General features: G+C 43.9%; 1 protein-coding gene across 2 annotated transcripts in view; it reads right to left on the bottom strand.

Moving 5' to 3' along the window:
• Positions 1–24278, bottom strand: part of PALM2AKAP2 (PALM2 and AKAP2 fusion) — a 571059-nt gene that overhangs the window by 451163 nt on the left and 95618 nt on the right. For both annotated transcript variants that reach the window (XM_030193777.1, XM_030193776.1), the window contains exon 2: positions 23667–23747. In XM_030193777.1, the coding sequence (XP_030049637.1) occupies positions 23667–23747 (81 nt within the window). The remainder of the gene's footprint in view (positions 1–23666; positions 23748–24278) is intronic.

Consider the following 24278-nt stretch of genomic DNA (forward strand, 5'->3'; position numbering starts at 1 on the left):
GTAAGCTGTGTGTATCGCTAGCCAACACACCCTTGCTCCTCCCACATTAATCCCCCCTTGCAGTTGTACACTATGCGATATAGGTGCACTGTTTACAGAATAGCACCCATGCTTGTAAATCAGTGGCGTAGCCACGGGGATCTTTGGGGCCTGAGCCCCCCCCCAAGTTTAGTTCGGGGCCCCCCAAGGTCTGCTGGTTTGATTGGCGGGGGTCCTCAAGCCCCCGCCAGCAGAAGTTTTTGTGCGGCAATATTTGCCACCATGCTGCCTGTCCTGATTTCCCCTCCCCTGTGTGCATGCTCGTTTTTAGTGAAATTCAGTTGCACAAGTTTTGTGCATGCTCAATTTCACTAAAAACGAGCATGTGCGCCAGAGTGGGAAAGCAGAGCAGGCAGCGCGGTGGCGAATATCGCCGCAGGAAAGTTTATGCTGGCGGGGCTTAGGGACTGGGACCCCGTCAGCCTAGGTATGTGGGGTTATGGCAGGGGTTGAGAGCAGTGGGGAGGTGGAGCAAAATGTGCCCCCCCCCCACTTTGATTTCATGCCCCCTTTCAAATCGCGGTCTGGCTACGCCTCTGATGTAAATGCAAATTAGTGGCATAATTTACTCACAAAGGTGCACCTATCCTATAAATTAGTGCATGTACATGGTGCCTACATTTAAGAGCCCCTTATAGAACTGTCTTTCATACCTTTACAAAAAGCACAATCCAGAGCAACAGTCAGCCAGGCCATACCCTCCTGTCCTTGCAGGACTTTCTCGTTTCGAGCTGTGTTACAGGTATTGACAGGCCCAGACTTAGGCATAGGCAATGTAGGTAACTTCCTCCAGTGCCACATTTTGATAGACGCTAAAGTGCTGCCTCCACTGCATATCTCACTCTGTGTGTGGTGCCACTGTGCAGTTTGGCAATCTGGTCACTGAGATTAACAGCCAACAGTGTTATCAAAATTCAGTTTAGAGCAGTGGTACTCAAACCTATCCTGGAAGGGGGGGGGGGGGTCGGAACCCCCAGTCAGTTAGGTTTTTCAGATTATCCACAATGAATATTCACGAGAGACATTTGCATGTGTATCCTCCACTGCAAGAAAATCTCTCTTACGAATATTCATGGAGGATATCCCGAAAACCTGACTGGCTGGGGGTTCCACCAGGACAGGTTTCGGAACCACTTGGTTAGCGTCTGTCCCCGTCTGGCAGCACACTGCCTCTTCCTTTCACAAGGCTCCCTGTTACAATGGAAGCCTTGCTAGGAGAGACAGGAGGGTTGGGACACCACTATACCTCAACAGGCTCAGTGATTGGATCACTGAACTGCTCAATGGTGAATGAAAGAAGCTGCTGAAACAGGACAAGATCTGGGCAGAGGTAATTGTGGGGGAATTGGAGGGGGAGGGGGGATTGAATGTCTTCCTGCAGTCCTGCCCATTTATAGACACACACAGTTGAAAACTGGCCATGGGTATGGTTTCTTTTGTGCTGAGCTGCGTTTGAATCATGGGTATAGCCAGACAACAGATTTTGGGTGGGCCTAGGCAAGAAGTGGGTGGGCACCGTGTTCTCCCCCCCCCCCCCCCGTGCACCACCACCAAAAAATAAATATCTCAGCTGGCGGGAAAATGCTTCTTTCCACCTTGGCAGTCTGCAGCAGGCATGCGCTGAAGATTGAGCATGCACAGGTGCCAGTATCAAGGAGAGTAGCGTTTTCATTACCATCAGGGGGAGGTCTTCAGCTGGTGGAGCTGGGGATCCTCACCAGCTACTGCTAAACGTGTGCTACTGTTGGGTGGGCCTGAACCCTAAGTGGGTGGGCCCTGGCCCACCCAGGCCCACCTGTGGCTACGCCACTGGTTTGAATGCAAGCGGTTGTTTGACTTTAGCTGCTAAACAAAGAAACTGAATGTGGAAACAAAATCTGAAAAAAGAGCAGAGTGCTATTTTATGAAACTGAAAAAAAAAAAAAAGAAGAAAAAAAAAGGGTCTAAAGCAATCTTCAAATCCATCTTGGGATGGGGGTTGGCTACAAGCAAGAGGAACTAAAAGAAAGTGTTGGAGATACAGCTCCAGATAGCACTGAACTTTTGCACCAACAGTTCTAGGGGTCCTTTTACTAAGCTGCATTAGGGCCTTTCCGACTTACCGCCCGGCTACAGCATGTGCCGGGCAGTAATTTCATTGTGGATGCGCGCCAGAAAATAATTTTTATTTTCTGGCACAGGGCGCTACCGGGCGGTAAAAGGCATTTGACGTGCATTGACCCTTACCGCCCAGTTAACGCGTGAGACCTTACCACTGAGTCAATGCTGACGGTAAGGTCTCAGACCCAAAATGGATGCTCGTCAATTTTCATTTTGCTGCACGTCCTTTCTCGGTCAAAATTTTAAAAAGGCATTTTTACAGGTGTGGTGAAAATGGATCTGTGCGCGTCCATAACTCGCACCTACTCTACCGCAGCCCATTTTTCAGTGCACCTTAGTAAAAGGACCCCTTGGAGACCACCAGGGGCCACTGGGTTTAGAGTTAGTTAAAATCCCCCCCTCTGTTTCTATGATGCCATTCTTTTACAGTAGAATGTACTGAGTACATTCTAGTTTGTGACTTTCTTAGAATTCACTCTCTCTTCCCTCTGACCACAGCTATGCTAACACCCAGCCATAGGCTTTTCTATCATTATGTACTTCCAAGTAAAGAAGGCTAGTTTTAACTTTGAATTAATATTTAAGCTTCTCTTTCACAAACAACTACCTTTGAGATGTTAACAATGAATGGAGTTGAATGGGTAGATGTGAAGCGTCTGTTCAAGCTTTCCAAAAATACTAGGATTAGGGGGCATGCGATGAAGCTACAATGTAGTAAATTTAAAACAAATCGGAGAAAATGTTTCTTCACTCAACATGTAATTAAACTCTGGAATTCGTTGCCAGAGAATGTGATAAAGGCGGTTAGCTTAGCGGAGTTTAAAAAAAGGTTTGGACGGCTTCCTAAAGGAAAAGTCCATAGACTGTTATTAAATGGACTTGGGGGAAAATCCACTATTTCTGAGATATGCAGTATAAAATGTTTTGTACATGTATTTGTGACCTGGATTGGCCACTGTTGGAAACAGGATGATGGGCTCGATGGACCTTTGGTCTTTCCCAGTATGGCAATACTTATGTACTTATGTGACAGGAATGAATTAGAGCACAGGGCTCAAAGTTCTGAACAATACCATCACTTTTATTTGTTGTTAAATGTATTAATATTCCCATCAGAAATAACATGGTGACCACTGATACAGAAGAGGGGAAGGAGGAGGAAGGAGTATAGTCTAGGATGGGGACAGAGGGAACATGCAGAGGGACTAGGGGCAATACTCAAACTGCCTGCATTAATGTCAACACCACAGTTAGTTTTGTCTTGATTATTAACATGGGGAAAAAAAACACCCATAGGAATTTATACCTGCTATTTCCGTCAAAAGAATACATATATTCTTGAAAAAACACAACTACGTACATTATTACCTCCCTTGACCTAACACCTCACTTATCCCTCTGCTCCCTCCACCCTCTGGTAGGAACACTTCCAACACTTCTAAATAATGTGGTTAAAATTACATGCTCACATGTGCATCCAACCTTTTGCATGAGATAAGGGTAAGCCCAGAGATGCTGCACAAAAGAAAATTTTGAAGGGTGCCTGCTGCTTTAGAAGGAGAAACAATAAGATAACTACAAACAGGGTACCTAAAGTAAGAAGCAAAAGGTTCATAGTAAATAAATGATGGCAGAAAAAGACCTGCATGGTCCATCCAGTCTGCCCTACAAGATAAACTCATATGTGCTACTTTTTGTATATACCATACCTTGATTTGTACCTGTCCTTTTCAGGGCACAGACCGTGTAAGTCTGCCCAGCACTATCCCCGCCTCCCAACCACCAGCCCCGCCTCCCACCACCGGCTCTGGCACCCAATCTCGGCTAAGCTCCTTAGGATCCATTCCTTCGGATGGATAAGGGGAGTTTAAGCTGAGAGCCTAATATGGAGTATCTTTAAAAAAGACAATACAGTAGATAACAAGGGGGGAAAGCATGCAGAGCATGGTTTATGGACTTCTTTCCAACCCCTATGCATGTGCGAGTGAGTGTGTATCCCTGTTTTGCATGTTTATCTCTTTTGTTGGGTATGTGTGTGAGAAGGTCTGTCTGTGCACATTTGTTTGTGTGTGTATATATGTGCACAAGTGTGTTTGTATCTGTATCTGTGTTGGGTTGTTGATTGGGGTTTTGTTCACTATTAGGCTTATTTTCGAAAGAGAAGGACGCTCATCTTTTGACACAAATCGCAAGATGGGCGTCCTTCTCACAGGGTCGCCAAATCGGTATAATGGAAAGTCGATTTTGGGCATCCCCAACTGCTTTCCGTCGCGGGGACAACCAAAGTTCCCGGGTGCATGTTGGAGGTGTAGCAAAGGCAGGACTTGGGCGTGCCTAACACATGGGCGTCCTCGACCCATAATCGAAAAAAGAAGGGCGTCCCTGACGAACATTTGGACAACTTTAACTGGTCCTTTTTTTCTTATGACCAAGCCTAAAAAAGGTGCCCGAACTGACCAGATGACCACCAGAGGGAATCGGGGATGGCCTCCCCTTACTTCCCCAGTGGTCACTAACCCCCTCCCACCCTCAAAAAAAGTTTTTTTAATATTTTTTGCCAGCCTCTATGCCAGCCTCAAATGTCATACCCAGCTCCATGACAGCAGTATGCAGGTCCCTGGAGCAGTTTTAGTTGGTGCAGTGCACTTCAGGCAGGTGGACCCAGGCCCATCCCCCCCCCCCACTGTTACACTTGTGGTGGTAAATGTGAGCCCTTCAAAACCCACCAGAAACCCACTGTACCCACATCTAGGTGCCCCCTTCTACCATAAGGACTATGGTAGTGGTGTACAGTTGTGGGTAATGGGTTTTGGGGGGCTCAGCACACAAGGTAAGGGAGCTTTGTACCTGGGAGCTTTTTCTGTAGTCCACTGCAGTGCCCCCTAGGGTGCCCGGTTGGTGTCCTGGCATGACAGGGGGACCAGTGACCTACGAATGCTGGCTCCTCCCATGACCAAAGGGCTTGCATTTGGTCGTTTCTGAGATGGGCGTCCTTAGTTTCCTTTATCGCCGAAAATCAGAAACGACCAAGTCTAAGGACGACCATCTCTAGGGATGACCTAAATTTCAAGATTTGGGCGTCCCCGACTGTATTATCGAAATGAAAGAAGGACGCCCATCTTGTTTCGATAATACGGGTTTCCCTGCCCCTTCGCCGGGACGTCCTGCGAAGACGTCCTCAGGAAAACTTGGGCGCCCCTTTTGACTATGCCCCTCCATGAGACTATGGCTGTGGTGATCATATTGCATTTCCCTTTTCTAAAAGTTAGAACGATACTGTCACCAGTTGGTCCAAGAAAAGGTCTTACAGTGAGACCTGTTGATGAACCTTGACATAGGCAATCAGCCGAAACACAGGCCATATCAGGTCTTCTGGTCCTTCAATAAACACTGTTCCTTTATCTTGTTCGTGTGGCCGACTACACAGTTTTTTTGGTCTCCTACTACAGCTGTGTTGGTGTTTCCTTCTGTCTTGACCTCCATTGATTGGGATAGGAAATGACTGGGAAGGGCAGTCTGAAATGCCCAGTTCCTTAATCATTTCAGAGAATCAGGGTATGTATACTGCAATGATTGGAACTAGTTCTCCCATAGAAATATGGTGACCATGTGTTGGCTTTTGTGTTTTCTTCTAAAGGTCTTAGCTTTGTTTGGGGGAACTTTAACACTTTTCCTTTTATTTAGTTATTTTTTTAATTTTCTCTTAGTTTCAACTTAGAAACATACAAAGCAATTCAATTGAGTACTGATGAAAAATAAGAACAAATCACACACACGTTCAATAAGAAAATATTATCACACTCATTAAATCAAGCCTGCATTAGCAAAGAAGAGAAAGAACCGTCCTAAAGGAAATCTCATAAGAGAAAATAAGGAGGGAAAACCCCTCCACTAATTACACCACAACCAACAAAAAGCTATTTTATACTAACCCCTACAGAAGGTCACTAAATGCAAATCAGGCTTTCCTTTCAAGCAAAAATTGTTTCTAATTGTGCTGGATCTATAAAAATGTAGGTATTAGTTTGACATTTAATTAAACACTTGCAAGAGAACTTCAGATAAACAGTAGCTCTCAATGCACATGTCTTAGATTTTAATTGAAAAAAAAATCTTATGATGTAGCCACGCCAGGAAATATTTGGAATTTTTGTCCACAAACAAGTAAATCTTTTTTCTTAAAATAAACTTTTCACGCAGTCATCTGATCCAATTCAGAAATAAAGATGACAAGAGGTGTGGACCAAGTTGTAAGTATTATCCTGCAAAGTTTCTAAAAGCTTAGTCAAATCAAAATCAGGGCCTCACCGTCTTTAACAATTTTTGAAGGCACATAATAAAGATTAAAAATAGGGATCTGTTCAGCATTAGATAGTGACAATATTTCTTTTAGATACTTCCTAAATAAAATTTCTTGTGACAACAAATGCAAGAGCAGGCTATCCTTTATCTTAGAGACCTCTGTAGCCTGAAAAGTAACTATTTGAATCTCAAGAATCACCAATCTTATGGCTTCACCAGCAATTTCCGGTGCGGCAAATGAGAGGAAGCTCATTCAATTCTTATTGGCGTCCCCTCATTTGCTGCATGGGAATCACTAGCGTGGCTTAGTAAAAAGTCCTTAGTCTAGACTTCCACATCCTAAAATGTTTCAGACGTTTCTTGGGAAAACTGATAATTAATCCCAAATCCCTCAGCATGCTCTCCATCCTGATGACAGAATGTGAAAAGTCCATCGAAGCAACATTCTGCTTTATTTTTGTCATTTACTAGACTCATTCTACTCACCAGTACACACCACTGTCTTAGGAATAGAAACCAAGGAACCTACAATCTATGGGAAACTAGCAGAGGTTGGACATCTCTCAAGTCCCTCCCTCACTGCATTAGAAGAGCCCATCAGAGAAGACTCCCATGTAGGCAGAGATAAAGAAGACATTGGTAGGGGTGGAGTAGGTGACCCTCCCCAGAACTAAAAGATGCTCCAGGTTCTACCAGTAATCCAACTACAGCTGGCTCACCACCTACCCTGCTATGAAATGCTTGAACACGCTTGTACATAAGACCTGGAGGGGCCCTTTTACTAAGCCATATAGGTTCCTACGCACGCCCAACGTGTGCCAATTCAGAACTACCGCTAGGCTACCGCATGGCCCGGGCGATAATTTCATTTTGCGTGTCCACTACGCACCCCGGTAAAATTTGTAGCACATGGCACTAACTGGGTGGTAATCAACATTGTACGCGCACTGACGATTACTGCATGGCTAACGCGTGAGACCTTACTGCTAAGTGAATGGGTGGCGGAAAGGTCTGAGGGCCAAAATGGACACGCACCAATTTTCATTTTGCCGCACGTCCATTTTCGGCCAAAAAAAGGCCTTTTTTGCAGGTGCGCTGAAAAATGGACCTGAGCATGTCCAATACACGCGTCTACACCAGCGCAGGGCACTTTTCGGTGCGCCTTAGTAAAAGGACCCCTGAGTAACCAGAACAATCAAAGTTGGTCCTTTACCCTTATTCTTCTGCTACCCTCATGTACTCACACACAGGCAAAACCAAACAGCAATCCACAGGAAAGTCTTCTTCCTCTGAACTCTAGACTCCTCCACAGCACTGTCATGGCTCTGAAAGGGATCCGACGGAGAGGGCAACATGCCCCAGCAGTAGGGTTACCATATGTCCAGATTTACCCGGACATGTCCTCTTTTTGAGGGCATGTCCAGGCAACCGGACTGGTTTTGCCAATCTGCTAATTTGTCCGGATTCCTGGACAAACGGGCACGGCCCGCCCGCCAGCCTGCCCGTTTGTCCAGAAATCTGGACAAATCGGCAGATTGCTAGCCTCCCCTCCCCCTTACTTACTAGTGCCCTGGTGGTCTAGTGACCTCTTCCGCCTTCGGGACAGGAAAGAGCCCCCTCTTTCCTGCCCGGAGCGCTGCCCTGCATGCTTCCTTCCTGTTGCTGATCCTCGGAGCCGATTCAAAATGGTCACCGAGAGTTGAAGTGACCTCGCGAGACTTCAACTCTCGGCGGCAATTTTGACTCGGCACCCAGGATCAGCAACAGGAAGGATGCATGCAGGGCAGCGCTCCGGGCAGGAAAGAGGGGGCTCTTTCCTGCCCTGAAGAGGTCACTAGACCACCAGGGCAGTAGTAAGGTAAGGGGAGGGGGTGACGGGGAGGGGGGACGAAGGGGTATGTGACAGGAGGGAGGGGAAATGTGACAGGGGGCGGAGCAAGGGTGTGACACGGGGCGGGGTGTGTGGTGAGGGCAGGGCATGTGTCCTTTTTGGGGGACAAAATATGGTAACCCTACCCTGCAGCTGTGTGCTTGCAATTATGTGCCACAGACTGGTGCGGATTAACTAGCACACTTGGGCTACATTGATGACATCACCAGGGTCTTTGGTTGAACTGGGAATCTCTTCAGAAGGTGGCCAGCAAAGGGTAAACTGTTAAGGCCTTTCCAGGGCACAGCAACTTTTCTTCCTCTCATGCATTGGTACCATGGCAGATTAAATAGAACACTCAGGCTACACTTGATGATGCCAGCAAAGTCTTAGACAGAGTGGGAAATCCCTCTGGAAGGCCACCAGCAAAGAAAAGGCTGTTAAGGTGTCTCTAGTGCAGTGGCGTAGCCACAGGTGGGCCTGGGTGGGCCGGAGCCCATCTACTTAGGGCTCAGGCCCACTCAACAGCAGCACATATTTAATGCTAGCTAGTGGGGATCCCAAGCTCCGCCAGCTGAAGACCTCCCCCTGATGGTGCTGAAAACACTGCTCTCCACTTCAGCAGTCTAAGCTTCCTAAGCTGCTGATACTGGCCTCATCACTTTGGGGGAGGGGGGGAGGAGGACACTTGGTGCCCACCCACTTCTTGATTAGGCCCACCCAAAATCTGCTGTCTGGCTACGCCCCTGCTCTAGTGGATGGCAATCAAAAACTCCCTCTCATCCCCTTTTCCACTTTCACTGTGTTTTGTACAGTTCACTTTCTTGACATCTGCTGGTTTGTCAACCCAAAGTCTGACTATCTAGGTATTAGCCAGCATAGAATATCCAGGTATAGATTTAAATGCTACAATTAACCTTTTAATTCAATGCTGACCACGGTATTTACATATCGAGAGATTTCTTTGTTGAGCAGGCCTTTTTCCAAGCAATGGGCCGTGTTAACAGTAGAGATGTTGAGAGAGGATCTTTCTGCTATTTTATTTCTTTTTTTCCTCTTTATTACTGTTTTAATTTCTGCTGCCTGTTTCTTCTCCTCTTTTCTCTTCTCTTTGATATACACTGTCAGAAGGCAGTTAAGAAAATTACTCCCTTTGCTTGCTTCTGCTGTTTGTAAATCATACTGGTGGAGAAGAGGGGACAAAGGCAGAAAGGATGAAGCAATGGAGCAGCAACAGAGTAAACATAGAAGGGGAGAGAACTGGGGAAATCAAGGAAAGTTTAGTTTAGTTTATTGATTTATAACCCGCCTATATCTATGCAGATTGTACATTGTACATGCATAATCATATATCATAAAAATACATACATAATCATAAAAAATGAAGTAACATAATATGAATAAAATCAACACACTCTACATTAAACTAAATGCCACAACTAGCAACTGACATCATTGCTGCATGACACTAATTCTATCCCAAGTACAGGAGAAAACAGAAGAGAGAACATGATGTAGGGGAATAGGGTACAGGGTCATGAAGGAGAGGGAGAGGATGGAGGGATTGGAGAATACTCTATCACCACCGCCGCTTCAAGGGGTTGTGGCACCTTGAGCCAACCTTTGCTTTGGTGCCTCCATCTTGGAGCCCATGTCAGCTCCGCTTCCCCATCCACATACTTTAGCTCCTTAACATATACTTTAAACAGTAGTGCGAGCATGTTGCTGTGCTCTCTTCCTTGAGCTCCCACTGGCACTACTGCAGGTTTAAATACAAGAACAGAAGTACTTGTTCTTACTTTTAAAACTGTAACTGTGCTGGGTGGCAGTGTGCAGTGAAGAGAGCACAGTGGGGAGAGCTGGCAGAACAGCATACTCTCCCTGGTCAGGCAGGCTTTTCACACCCTTGAGCTTTGGCAGGCTGAACCAATATCTCACCTAGCCCCTGGCCCCATTTGGCACACTAACTAATTCATGACCTACCGGCTACCACTGGCTTCATTTCCAAGGCAAGGATTTATTATGGGCTGAAAGTGTTCAGTCTAGGACACTGCACTCCTAGTCTAGAGAACAAAATAAATCTCCTTCCAACCCCACAACAGGCCACTTTATATGGAATGTGAAGTGTTGTCTGGTTACAGATCTAAATGGTAATATGTCTTGAGTCAGCAGGTTTTTGGCAAAGCAGGTTATTGTTTGACTGCTCAGATTCCAGCCTTATAATAAACCCTGAATAGCCGGTTAGCTACTTCTTATGTAGGCTTCTCTGAATTAATGCTACATAAGCAGTTTGCTAACAGTGCAGTGAGAGGCGCAGGAAAGGGGTGATAACATCAACAAGACACTGAAAAGAATTTTAATGGCCTCGGTTTAAAAATTCCATTTACCATAGAGCTGATGTAGTGTCATCTCAGAAGTTCTGAATATGTGACTTACAAGAAGTTAATTGGCACAGTCAAGATATCATGGAATATATGTAGCTCAGAAATGGAAAGTCCCCTCTGTATCAGAGAAATAGCTATGATGACATTGAAGCTGCCAAACCTTATAGACTAAGGGTCCGATATTTAAAACATGTAAGTACTTCATTTAGGAAGTTAGGAAGCTAGGATTGACCTAAATGAATGTTTCACTCCCCCCACCACCTGCAGAGGCCTCCATGGAGGCAGCGTGAACATGGATAGGACTCATGTGGTAAAAAGAGTCAGGATGAACAGACGGATGTAGAAATGTTATTGGAAATTAGGGAGGCTAACAAACTGGGCAACATGATAATAATGGATGATTTCAATTACCCCGATATTGACTGGGTAAATGTAACATCAGGATGTGCTAGGGAGGTAAACTTCCTTGACAAAATCAAGGGTTGCTTTATGGAGCAGCTGGTACAGGAGCCGACAAGAGAAGGAAAAATTCTAGACCTCGTCCTTAGTGAATCGCATGATCTGGTGCGGGAGGTAATGGTGATGGGGCCGCTTGATAACAGTGATCATAATATGATCAGATTTGATATTAGCTTTGGAGTAAGTATACACAGGAAATCCAATACATTAGTGTTTAACTTTCAAAAAGGAGACTATGATAAAATGTGAAGAACGGTAAAAAAAAAACTTAGAGGAGCATCTACGAGGGTCAAAAATTTACATCAGGCATGGATGCTGCTCAAAAATGCCATCCTGGAAGCCCAGGCCAAATATATTCCATGTATTAAAAAAGGAGGGAGGAAGACCAAACGATAGTGGCATGGTTAAAAAGTGAGGTGAAGGAAGCTATTAGAGCAAAAAGAAAATCCTTCAGAAAATGGAAGAAGGAACTGACTGAAAATAATAAGAAACAGCATAAGGAATGTCAAGCCAAATGCAAAGTGCTGATAAGGAAGGCAAAGAGGGACTTTCAAAAAAAGATTGCGTTGGAGGCAAAAACACATAGTAAAATTTTTTAGGTATATTAAAAGCAGGAAGCTGGCAAAAGAATCGGTTAGACCGCTAGATGACCGAGGGGTAAAAGGGGCGATCAGGGAAGACAAAGCCATAATGGAGAGATTAAATTAATTCTTTGCTTCAGTCTTCACCAAGGAAGATTTGGGAGAGATACCGGTGCCAGAAATGGTATTCGAAGCTGACGAGTCGGAGAAACTGAATGAAATCTATAAACCTAGAGGATGTAATGGGGAAATTTGACAAACTGAAGAGTAGCAAATCTCTTGGACCGGATGGTATTCATCCCAGAGTACTGACAGAATTGAAAAACGAACTGGCGGAACTATTGTTAATAATATGTAATTTATCTTTAAAATTGAGCGTGGTACTGGAAGATTACCTCCCTAGCACATCCTGATGTTACATTTACCCAGTCAATATCGGGGTAATTGAAATCACCCATTATTATCGTGCTGGGAGGGTAGCCTATGTAACACTGATATTTTAAAAAGGTTCCAGAGGTGATCTGGGAAATTATAGACTGGTGAGCCTGATGTCGGTGCCATGGAAAATGGTAGAGATTATTATAAAGAACAAAATTACAGAGCATATTCAAAGGCATGGATTAATGAGACAAAGCCAACATAGATTTAGTGACAGGAAATCTTGCCTCACCAATCTATTACATTTCTTTAAAGGGGTGAACAAACATGTGGAGAAAGTGAGCCAGTTGATATTGTGTATCCGGATTTTCAAAAGGCGTTTGACAAAGTACCTCATGAAAGGCTCCAGAAGAAATTGGAGAGTCATGGGATAGGAGGTAGTGTCCTATTGTGGATTAAAAACTGGTTAAAGGATATAGAACAGAGAGTAGGGTTAAATGGTCAGTAATCTCAATGGAGAACATAGTAACATATAGTAAAATAGTAAGTGACGGCAGATAAAGACCTGTACGGTCCATCCAGTCTGCCCAACAAGGTAAACTCATTTTACTTGATACACGATACTTTATGTATATATACCCAAGTTTGATTTGTCCTTGCCATTCTCAGGGCACAGACCGTATAAGTCTGCCTGGCACTTTTCTTGTACTAAAAGTTCTGAAGCTAACGTCGAAGCCCCTTAAAATTTACACTGAAGCCCATCCCTATCTATTCAGTCACGATCAGAGCGTAGACCGTAGAAGTCTGCCTAGCACCGGTTTCGCTTCCCAATGACCAGCGTCGCCACGCAATCTCTGCTAAGATTCCATGGATCCATTCCTTCTAAACAGGATTCCTTTGTGTTTATCCCACGCACGTTTGAATTCCATTACCGTTTTCATCTCCACCACCTCCCATGGGAGGGCATTCCATGTATCCACCAACCTCTCCATGAAAAAATACTTCCTGACATTACTCCTGAGTCTGCCCCCCACCTCAGTTCATGTCCTCTAGTTCTACACCTTCCCGTCTCCAGAAGGTTTGTTTGCGGATTAATACCTTTCAAATATTTGAACGTCTGCATCATGTCACCCCTGTTTCTCCTTTCCTCCAAAGTATACATGTTCAGGTCGGCAAGTCTCTCCTCGTATAGTTTGCAACGTAAATCCCATACCATTTTCATAGCTTTTCTTTGCACCGCTTCCAGTCTTTTTACATCCTTAGCTAGATACGGGTAGCTAGTGGGGTTCCTCAGGGGTCTGTGCTGGGACCGCTGCTTTTTAACATATTTATAAATGATCTAGAGATAGGAGTAACTAGTGAGGTAATTAAATTTGCTGACGACAAAAAGTTATTCAAAGTGGTTAAATCGCAAAAGGATTGTGAATAATTACAAGAGGACCTTACGAGACTGGGAGACTGGGCATCTAAATGGCAGATGACGTTTAATGTGAGCAAGTGCAAAGTGATGCATGTGAGAAAGAGGAACCCGAACTATAGATACTTAATGCAAGGTTCCATGTTAGGAATCACTGACCAAGAAAGGGATCTCGGCGTCGTTGTTGATGATACGTTGAAATCCTTTGCTCAGTGTGCTGCGGCAGCTAAGAAAGTAAATAGAATGTTAGGTATTATTAGGAAAGGAATGGAAAACAAAAGTGAGGACTTTGTATCGCTCCATGGTGCGACCGCACCTCGAATATTGTGTTCAATTCTGGTTGCCGCATCTCAAAAAAGATATAGTGGAATGAGAAAAGGTACAGAGAAGGGCGACGAAAATGATAAAGGGGATGGGACGACTTCTCTATGAGGAAAGGCTAAAGCGGCTAGGGCTCTTCAGCTTGGAGAAAAGGCGGCTGAGGGGAGATATGATAGAGGTCTATAAAATAATGAGTGGAGTTGAAAAGGTAGATGTGAAGCATCTGTTTACGCTGTCCAAAAATACTAGGACCAGGGGGCATGCGATGAAGCTACAATGTAGTAAATTTAAAATGAGTCTGAGAACATGTTTCTTCACTCAACGTGTAATTAAACTCTGGAATTCGATGCCAGAGAATGTGGTAAAGGCGGTTAGTTTAGCGGAGTTTTAAAAAGTTTTGGATGGCTTCCTAAAGGAAAAGTCCATAGATCATTATTAAATTGACGTGGGGAAAATCCACTGCTTATTTCTGGGATAAGCAGCATAAAATGTATTGAGTTTTCTTGGATCTTGCCAGGTATTTGTGACCTGGATTGGCCACTGTTGGAAACAGGATGCTGGGCTTGATGGACCTTTGGTCTTTCCCAGTATGGCAATACTTACGTACTTATAATGAAAATAATAAAGGGGATGGGATGACTTCCCTATGAGGAAAGGCTGAGCGTCTAGGGCTCTTCAGCTTGGAGAAGAGACGGCTGAGAGGAGATATGATAGAGGTCTATAAAATAATGAGTGGAGTGGAACGGGTAGATGTGAATCGTTTGTTTACTCTTTTCAAAAATACTAAGACTAGAGGGCATGTGATGAAGCTACAAAGTAGTAAATTTAATACAAATTGGAGAAAATGTTTCTTCACGCAACGTGTAAACTCTGAAATTCATTGCCAGAGAATGTGGTAAAGAGGGGCATAATCGAACGTCGCCGGTGAAATAGATCGCCGGTGATCTATTTTAGCAGCAGCACAACAGCTGGCCAGAACCCTATTATCGAAAAAGATGGACGTCCATCTTTTTTTTCAATAATACGGTTTAGCCCGGCCAAATGCCAGAGTTCACCGGGTTTGAGATCGCCTGTTTTGTTTTTCAGCGATAATGGAAAGAAATGCTGGCCATCTCAAACCCGGCAAAATCCAAGGCATTTGGTCATGGGAGGAGCCAGCATTTGTAGTGCACTGGTCCCCCTGACATGCCAGGACAGCAACCGAGCACCCTAGGGGCACTTCTAAAATCCCAAATCCCCCCCAAACCCACTCCCCACACCATTACCATAGCCCTTATGGGTGATGAGGGGCACCTACATGTGGGTACAGTGGGTTTTGGGGGGGTTTGGAGGGCTCACATTAACCACCAGAAGTGTAAAAGGTAGGGGGGGGGGGGGATGGACCTGGGTCTGCCTGCCTGAAGTGCACTGCACCTATTAAAAACTGCTCCAGGGACTTACATACTGCTGTCAGGGAGCTGGGTATGACATTTGAGGCTGGCATACAGGCTGGTAAAAAAAGGTTTTTATTTTTATTTTTTTAGTGTGGGAGGGGGTTGGTGACCACTGGGGGACTACGGAGAAGGTATCTCCCATTCCCTCCGGTGGTCATCTGGTGAGTTGGGGCACCTTTTTGAGGCTTGGTCGTGAAAATAAAAGGACCAAGTAAACCCGGCGAAATACTGATTAACGCTGTTTTTTATCCATTATCCACGAAAGCCGACCATCTGGTAGCCACGCCCATGCCCGCCCATGTCCCGCCTTCGCTAGGCCACTGACACGCCCCCTTGAATTTTGTTGGCGTGGCGACGGGAAAGCGGCGATGCTGTAAAAAAAGCCGCTTTCGATTATACCGATTTCGCCGCTTTTGAGAGATCGCCGGCCATCTCCCGATTTATGTCAGGAAATGGCCGGCAATCACTTTCGAAAATAAGCCTGAAAGGCAGTTAGCTTAGTGGGGTTTAAAAAAGGTTTGAATGGCTTCCTAAAGGAAAAGTCCATAGATCATTATTATATTGACATGGGGAAAATCCACTGCTTATTTCTGGGATAAGCAGCATAAAATGTATTGAGTTTTCTTGGATTTTGCCAGGTATTTGTGACCTGGATTGGCCACTGTTGAAAACAGGATGCTGGGCTTGTTGGACCTTTGGTCTGTCCCAGTGTGTCAATACTTATGTACTTAAGAGAAACTAGGGAAGTGCTAAAATCTGCCCCCCACCCCCGGCTTGCTTCTAAATTTGAAAGGAAAACACACATAAGCTTCTCGCAATGGACCAGCTTATATATATATATATATATATATATATATATATATATCCACACGCTAAAAACTTCTTTTACAAAACTGCCCTAGCGATTCTGGCACAGGAAATAAGGCAATGCCCACAGGAATTTGAAAGGGCTTTGTCGCATTTAGCGTGCCACAATCGGTGGCACAACTTGGTAAAAGGAGCCCTAAGGGCCATCTGAACTGGCTTGAGGGTAAGGCAGGATGCAAGAACTTGAAAGAGATGGTTCAAAAGAGGGGAAGAGGGAAAAGTGCTGTATGTTAGTGGTTTTCAACCCGGCCCTCATGTACCACCTGGCCAGTAGGGTTTTCAGGATATCCACAATAAATATGCATGAGAGAGATTTCCATACCAAGAAGGCAGTGCATGAAAAGCTATCTCATGCATATTCATTGTGGATATCCTGAGAAACTGACTGGCCAGGTAGTCCCAAGGACTGGGTTGAAATCAACTGCTGTATGCAATGTGTTTGCTATAACTGTCACAGTCCCTCATGCAAAAGAAGTGTTCTTTTTAGAAAAAGCACATCACAAGGACTAAGAGGGAGACAAAATAAATTCTACATGGAAAATGCCTCAGTAAAAAAATATTGCAACACTTACATTAACACAGTGCTCAACTCTTTTTTTATCAAATGTATAAAAAGGTTCGTATTCTATTTTTACCAAACCAAATCCACCTTCAACATGGAATGAACTCATGTCTTCTTCAGTAGTAGTTGAAGATAAGTTACATTCAGGTATATCAGGCATTTCCTGTCCCTGGAGAACTTATATTAAGAGAGAGTTTTAAGTAAAAGTGTCTAAGATGACAAGAAGTCAGATTTGAACCCTGCATCTTTAGTTCTTAGTCTGTAATTCTAATCCTTAGGCTATCGCTCTACTACAAGAGCGAAGATCTGATGGTATGACATACCCATGAGGAGCTGAAAAGCTGGCCTACATTCAAGGAGGGCCAGTTTTCTGTAAATAGAACTAATTGAACAAGAATAAAGTTGAAAGGTATGTGTTTTTGGACTATTTTTTAAAAGCTAGAATATTGGCAAACATGGAAAGAAGGGGCCTGATATGCATAGAAAGCTTACTTCCTAAATTTAGGCCCCTAAATTTGTGACCTATTTTCAGTCAAACAGGAACCTAAGGAGTTATTTTGCTAAGGTGTGTTAATGGATTTAGCTTGTGCTAAATGATAAGACACCCATTATTATATTCCTGTGGAGACCCTGGAGGGAGTAGAAACCATGAGAAGGGATCTCCAAATGCTAGAAGAATGGTTAACATAGTAACATAGTAGATGACGGCAGAAAAAGACCTGCACGGTCCATCCAGTCTGCCCAACAAGATAACTCATATTTGCTGCTTTTTGTGTATACCCTACTTTGATTTGTACCTGTGCTCTTCAGGGCACAGACCGTATAAGTCTGCCCAGCACTATCCTCACCTCCCAACCATCAGCCCTGCCTCCCAACCACCGGCTCTGGTACAGACCGTACAAGTCTGTCCAGCACTATCCCTGCCTCCCAACCACCAGCCCCGCCTCCCGATCCTGACTAAGCTCCTGAGGATCCATTCCTTCGGCACAGGATTCCTTTATGCTTATCCCACGCATGTTTGAATTCCGTTACCGTTTTCATTTCCACCACCTCCCGCGGGAGGGCATTCCAAGCATCCACTACCCTCTCCGTGAAAAAATACTTCCTAACATTTTTCTTGAGTCTGCCCCCCTTCAATCTCATTTCATGTCCTCTCGTACTACCACCTTCCCATCTCCGGAAAAGGTTCGTTTGCGGATTAATACCTTTCAAATATTTGAACGTCTGTATCATATCACCCCTGTTTCTCCTTTCCTCCAGAGTATACATGTTTAGTTCAGCAAGTCTCTCCTCATACGTCTTGTAACGCAAATCCCATACCATTCTCGTAGCTTTTCTTTGCACCGCTTCAATTCTTTTTACATCCTTAACAAGATATGGCCTCCAAAACTGAACACAATACTCCAGGTGGGGCTTCACCAGCGACTTATACAGGGGCATCAACACCCCCTTTCTTCTGCTGGTCACACCTCTCTCTATACAGCAGGGTCTGGCAGTTGAAATTTAATTACTAAAACACTAACTGGAGAGTCCCACCTAATATATCACCTGTGCCTAAACTTACTTTGAGCTAGGCAAATTACAGGTACACACAATTACACAATCAACATTATATATCTAATAAATACAATTGAATAAACAATATCCTGAGAAGAGGTAACATTCAATACAATACTATATACCTTGATATGGTGCACATAGTTATTGTAATGACATATTTATAGCAGCATTATTACAGTATCACACCATGCTCTTCAAATAACTAAAACTGCCTGGGTAGAACCCATATGTCAAAATCAAACATATTACCACCATGGAAATCAGATTGTGGAGTACCTCAAGGATTACCACTATCACCAATACTTTTCAACATAATGATGATCCCACTGGCCAAGTCCTTATCCAATCAAGGCCTCAATCCGTTCATCTACGCAGACGATGTCACAATATACATTCCCTTCAGACATGATCTGACAGAAATCACCAATGAAATCAAGCTCGGTTTGAACACCATGGACTCATGGGCTAATTCATTTCAACTTAAAATGAATACTGAAAAAACACACTGCCTCATCCTCTCACCTCAATGCAAAACATACAAACCCACTACCATAAACACCCCAGACCACACCCTCCCTATCTCAGATAACCTGAAAATACTCAGCGTTACAATCGACCGCAACCTTACACTTGAGAGCCAAGTGAACTCCACAACAAGTAAATGTTCCACTCAGTGTGGAAACTTAAGCACGTCAATCCTTTCTTCCCGAGGGAAATATTTTGTAACCTAATCCAATCAATGGTATTAAGCCATGCAGACTACTGCAACGGAATTTATGTGGGATGTAAAGAACAACTCATAAAGAAACTCCAGACTGCTCAACACACCGCAGCCAGGCTGATATTTGGTAAAACACGATTCAAAAGTGCCAAACCCCTCCAAGAAAAACTGCATTGGCTCCCAATCAAAGAACGTATCACCTTCAAAATCTGCACCCTGGTCCACAAAATTATCTATGGCAAAGTCCCAGGATACATGACAGACCTCACAGATCTACCATACTTCTCCTCCAATTCGACATTTCGAGCGCATTCGACATGGTAAACCACAACATATTACTGAGACTCCTTGGCCACTTCGGGATTGATGGAAATGTACTTAACTGGATCAAGGGCTTTCTAACCACCAGAACATACCAAGTAAAATCAAACTCAAATATATCACCACGGTGGAAAGCAGCCTGCGGACTACCTCAAGGATCACAATTAACCCCAATACTCTTCAACGTGATGATGATCCCACTGGCAAAGTCCTTGTCCAATCGAGGTCTCAACCCATTCATCTTTGCAGATGACGTTACAATCTACATTCCCTTTAGACATGACTTATCAGAAATAACCAATGAAATCAATGATGGCCTGAACATCATGAACTCTTAGGCAAACTCATTCCAACTGAAACTGAACACTGAAAAAACTCATTGCCTCATCTTCTCATCTCAACACAACAATTACAAACCCGCAACCATAAGCACCCCAGGACACACACTCCCTACTTCAGACAGCCTAAAAATACTTGGCGTCACAATCGACCGCACCCTTACCCTCGAGAACCAAGTAAATACCGTAATAAAGAAAATGTTCTATGCAATGTGGAAACTCAAACATATAAAACTTTTCTTCCCGAGGGAAACTTTTCGAAACCTAATACAATCAATGGTCCCAAGCCATGCAGATTACTGCAACGGAATCTATGCGGGATGTAAAGTACAACTCACAAAAAAGCTCCAGACCGCCCAAAATACAGCAGCAAGACTAATGTATGGTAAAACACGATTCGAAAGTGCTAAACCCCTACGAGAAAAGCTGCACTGGCTCCAAAAGAACGGATCATCTTCAAAATCTGCACTTTGTTCCACAAAATCATCTACGGCGTAGTCCCAGGATACATGATAGACCTCATAGATCTACCAACCAGAAATAGAATCGGATCATCACGATCATACCTAAACTTACACTACCCAAACTGTAAAGGTCTAAGATACAAAACAACTTACACATCCAGCTTCTCCTACATAAGCACACAACTATGGAATGGACTCCCAAATGCGGTGAGAACAATCCATGACCACTTAAACTTCAGGAAATCGTTTAAAACTCACCTCTTCAAAAAAGGCCTATCCTATCAATCCAATGTAAATCCCCACACCCAGCAACACAGCATAACTAATGATCGTACTGGACAATTTCTAATCTTCATTCCCTTCGACCCCATGACGCCTGATCCACACCTACCTCATCTGATCACAACATAACCTTGTACTTGTTATCAACCGAACTGGCAAACACCTCTACGGTACTATGTAAGCCACATTGAGCCTGCAAATAGGTGGGAAAATGTGGAGTATAAATGTAACAAATAAATAAATACCAACTAGAAACACAATCAGATCATCACGAACATATCTAAACCTCCACTACCCAAATTGCAAAGGACTCAAATACAAATCAACCTATACATCCAGCTTCTCCTTCATAAGCACACAACTATGGAACGCATTGCCAAAAGCGGTGAAAACAATCTACAACCATCTAAACTTTAGGAAATCACTAAAAACCAGCCTGTTCAAAAAGGCATACCCTACCGACCCAACATAAGTGCCTACACTCTGCAACACAGCAAAACCAAAGCTCGTAAAACCATTACATTATCTTTCCTCCCCTTGATTCCAATATGCCTGAAACACATGAACCTTATTCGACCACAACATAACCTTGTATTTGTTCTTTACCGGACCTGGTGAATGCCTCTACTCAGGGGTGTGCAGGTAAATTTTTAACAACAGGCTCTTTCTCCGGACGTAGCCAGCTCTGCAGTTGGAAGGGCCGGTGGGGGGGGGGGGGGAGCAACACTTGCCTCTCTCTCCTCCCTCCCTTTGGGCACACTAGGCATACCTTTGCTGGCAGCCAATAAATGGACTGCCACCACTCCCAACGTCTTGCTCTGAGCAGCATGCTGGAACTTCTCTCACATGCTCGAGAAGTCCCAGTCTGCTGCCCAGAGCTGGAAACAAGGAGCGGGGAGCAGCAGTAGTCTATTTACTTGGCTGGCAGGGCTCAGCATCCCCACCAGCAAAGTAAAAGATAATTCAGCAGGGGGCCCAAGCCCACATTTTGGTAGCCAGTTGTTAAAGTAGCCATGGAGGGCCCTACTTTAACAACCGGCTCCCAAAATTCTTAAAAACTTAACAACCGGCTCTTGCGAGCCTGTGAGAGCCTGCTCCAGCACACCACTGCCTCTACTGTACTATGTAAACCACATTGAGCCTGCAAATAGGTGGGAAAATGTGGGATACAAATGTAACAAATAAATAAATAAATAAATAAATATGTCTACAATGTGATAATTCCACTTGAATATTCTCTCTCCAGTGTCCTCTTAAAGAAAACCTACAAGATAACTGTCCTTAATCAATACAAAGCAGTTAATATCTCCTAAATCACTCTTCATAGACTCATAACTTTGTAACGGTTTCCAAGATCTTCCACTTGACTATCACACTGTATTGTCCAATTGACATCCGATGAAATATTCATCACACCAAAATCTTGGTCAACTCAAACTTGAAAAATGAAGAATGAAGTGGTGCACTAGCTCTTTCCAATCTGGAATCCAGTCTCCATGAATGCGTAGCCTTGACTCTGGCCGAGTTTCGCAATAAGCTTTCTCAAAAGGCCCGCTATGATTTTACCTACAAGCATATGTGAACCATGTGATATTCTGTGATCAGAAACCCTTCTCTCTATTCATAAATATATAATAAACTTATTGCATATTATCAACATCTTACCATACTAGTGTTAATCAAAACTTGTTGCAGCAACTGTTAAACCTGGACGGGGCTCCAACCCAGAATGCATCTCGTCTTTCAGCGGTGCATACTAACGTCACCAAAAGATGAGGTTTTATCCACGTGATTACATGCATTTGTCACGATTCTACCTATCCCATTCTATTTCTGTATTAAATCCCCCAGGGTGTGTTGTGTTCCACGAATATATAAAACCATTGTTCCCTGTGGATTAACCAATCCGGGTTCAATTTACCACGGAAATGAAACTTCAGGAACACTACATGCTTTAACTCCATAATGGAATGATTATGCTCCTTCCAATGAAGAGTTAAAGGAACATCCTTTTTATTAGTTCTTATATTGCTGACATGTTCCCCTATTTGGGTTTTGATTTTTCTAGTCATTTGATTGATATAGTAAAGTCCACAAGGACATAGAATACAGTATACAACTCCTTCGAATGCAAATAAAATTGTTTTCCAGAATGGGAAATATGCACACCCCCGACATGCCCCCTTGTGATTTGGATGCACTGCAGACGAAGTGCAAGATAGATGTCTGCAAAACAGGTTTCGAAAATACCCATTTGGACATTTTAAGAACTAATCCGTCCAAATGGTGTTTTATGACATTTTGGGGATATTTTTCTCTATCGAAAATGAGCCTCCTGTTATTCTAAGGGCTGCTGTGAACCCAAGTCACCCAAGAGCGACAATACCTGATCGCAATAGGCCCTCACTCTCCTATAGCTTATTCCCATAAAATGATAGAGCGGACACTGAGTAAGAGGTTGTGACCCCTTTATTGGCCTTCCACAATCACATTGAACAGAACATGCATTGATATTAAGACAGACTCTGTGAAGCTCAGCAAATGTTATGAGGCAGATAACAATACAACCCCACTGGGCCACTAACACTGAATGCAGCTTGAGAACAGAACAATGATGCTCAGCACACAATTGTCCCCCCACTGGCCACAGCCAGAAGACAGATCTATCATCCAGCTGTCTGCTTTTACCTAAAAACATATTCTCAATGGGATTGCACTATGGTACAAGGTATAAAGTTTGCAGATATTCTTTTATAAAAAGCATCCTCTCTGTTGCTGGTGAACTACTCAATCTTAGCTTTGCCAAAGCTAAAGCACTACAGGGTTAGATGAGTTGTCCAGCAATTGCTGAAGTGGGACTCAAGCCCAGCTTCCTGTGACTCCCAAACCACTGCCCTAACCATTAAGCTACTATTGAATACCTGGGCTCCGAATCAACTGCGAGAGTTAGATGGGCTAACTCTCACACAATGAATATTGGGCCCCATTTGTGTACTTTGTGGCTCTGCCATGTTCTGTGCACATCCCCCAAGCTATGCCACCAAACATGCTACACGCATAAAAGTAAATGCTTGGTTGTCAACACGTGTACTTTTAAGCGCATATCCTATGGAGTCATTTTATAAGAGGCTTTTTATGTGCATTAGAAAAGAGCTCAGCTCTATTAAGAAACATACCCTTGGGTCAGGAGGTGCTCTCCCTGTAGGAGTTGTGTATTTAATAGAGAGCAGGCTGTCATGCTATTCTCGCCAGACATCAGCCTCTTACCTTTAAATGCTGCAGTTGAAGTATCTGGTCCTCAAGCTGCTGTCTCTTGCCTTCTATTTCCATCTGCCGTTTTCTTTTTTCCTGGAAAATAATAATTTAGAACATTTATAAGGAATAATAGATGTATGTATGTGTTGCCCCTCCTCTGTCCCCAATAACTGCAGTGATGCAATGATATTGCTCACAAAAGTTGTTCACCTGCAAAGCTTGAAACAACAGCAGTGTCCCTAGAACATGTCTGTGTGCTGCTGCTTGGGGGGCACACAAAGCATGAGAAATTCCGCAGTAGGTGATCAGCCTGAGCTACCAGAACAGTAACTTAATACCCTTTCCCATGTGCCTGGTGAGAGAATGAGTGTGATAACAATGGTGACACAGGAACAGAGATGTCCTTTGTCTATTATATAAAGAAATTTCTACTCAACCTACTCAAAGAACAGAATTTCTGATGCTCTTAAGGTAGACAAACAGGTACATAAGGCACTGGCAAATGCCAAAAGGTTGCTTGGGTGATACAGAGAGGAATGTCAGCAGGACAAGGTGCTGAGAGTGCCTCTGTAGAAGTCTCTTTTGAGACCTCATTTAGAGTATTCCCTAGGATTCTATATATCG

The sequence above is a fragment of the Microcaecilia unicolor genome, chromosome 2 (genome assembly GCF_901765095.1).
Source record: "Microcaecilia unicolor chromosome 2, aMicUni1.1, whole genome shotgun sequence".
NCBI lineage: Eukaryota > Metazoa > Chordata > Amphibia > Gymnophiona > Siphonopidae > Microcaecilia > Microcaecilia unicolor.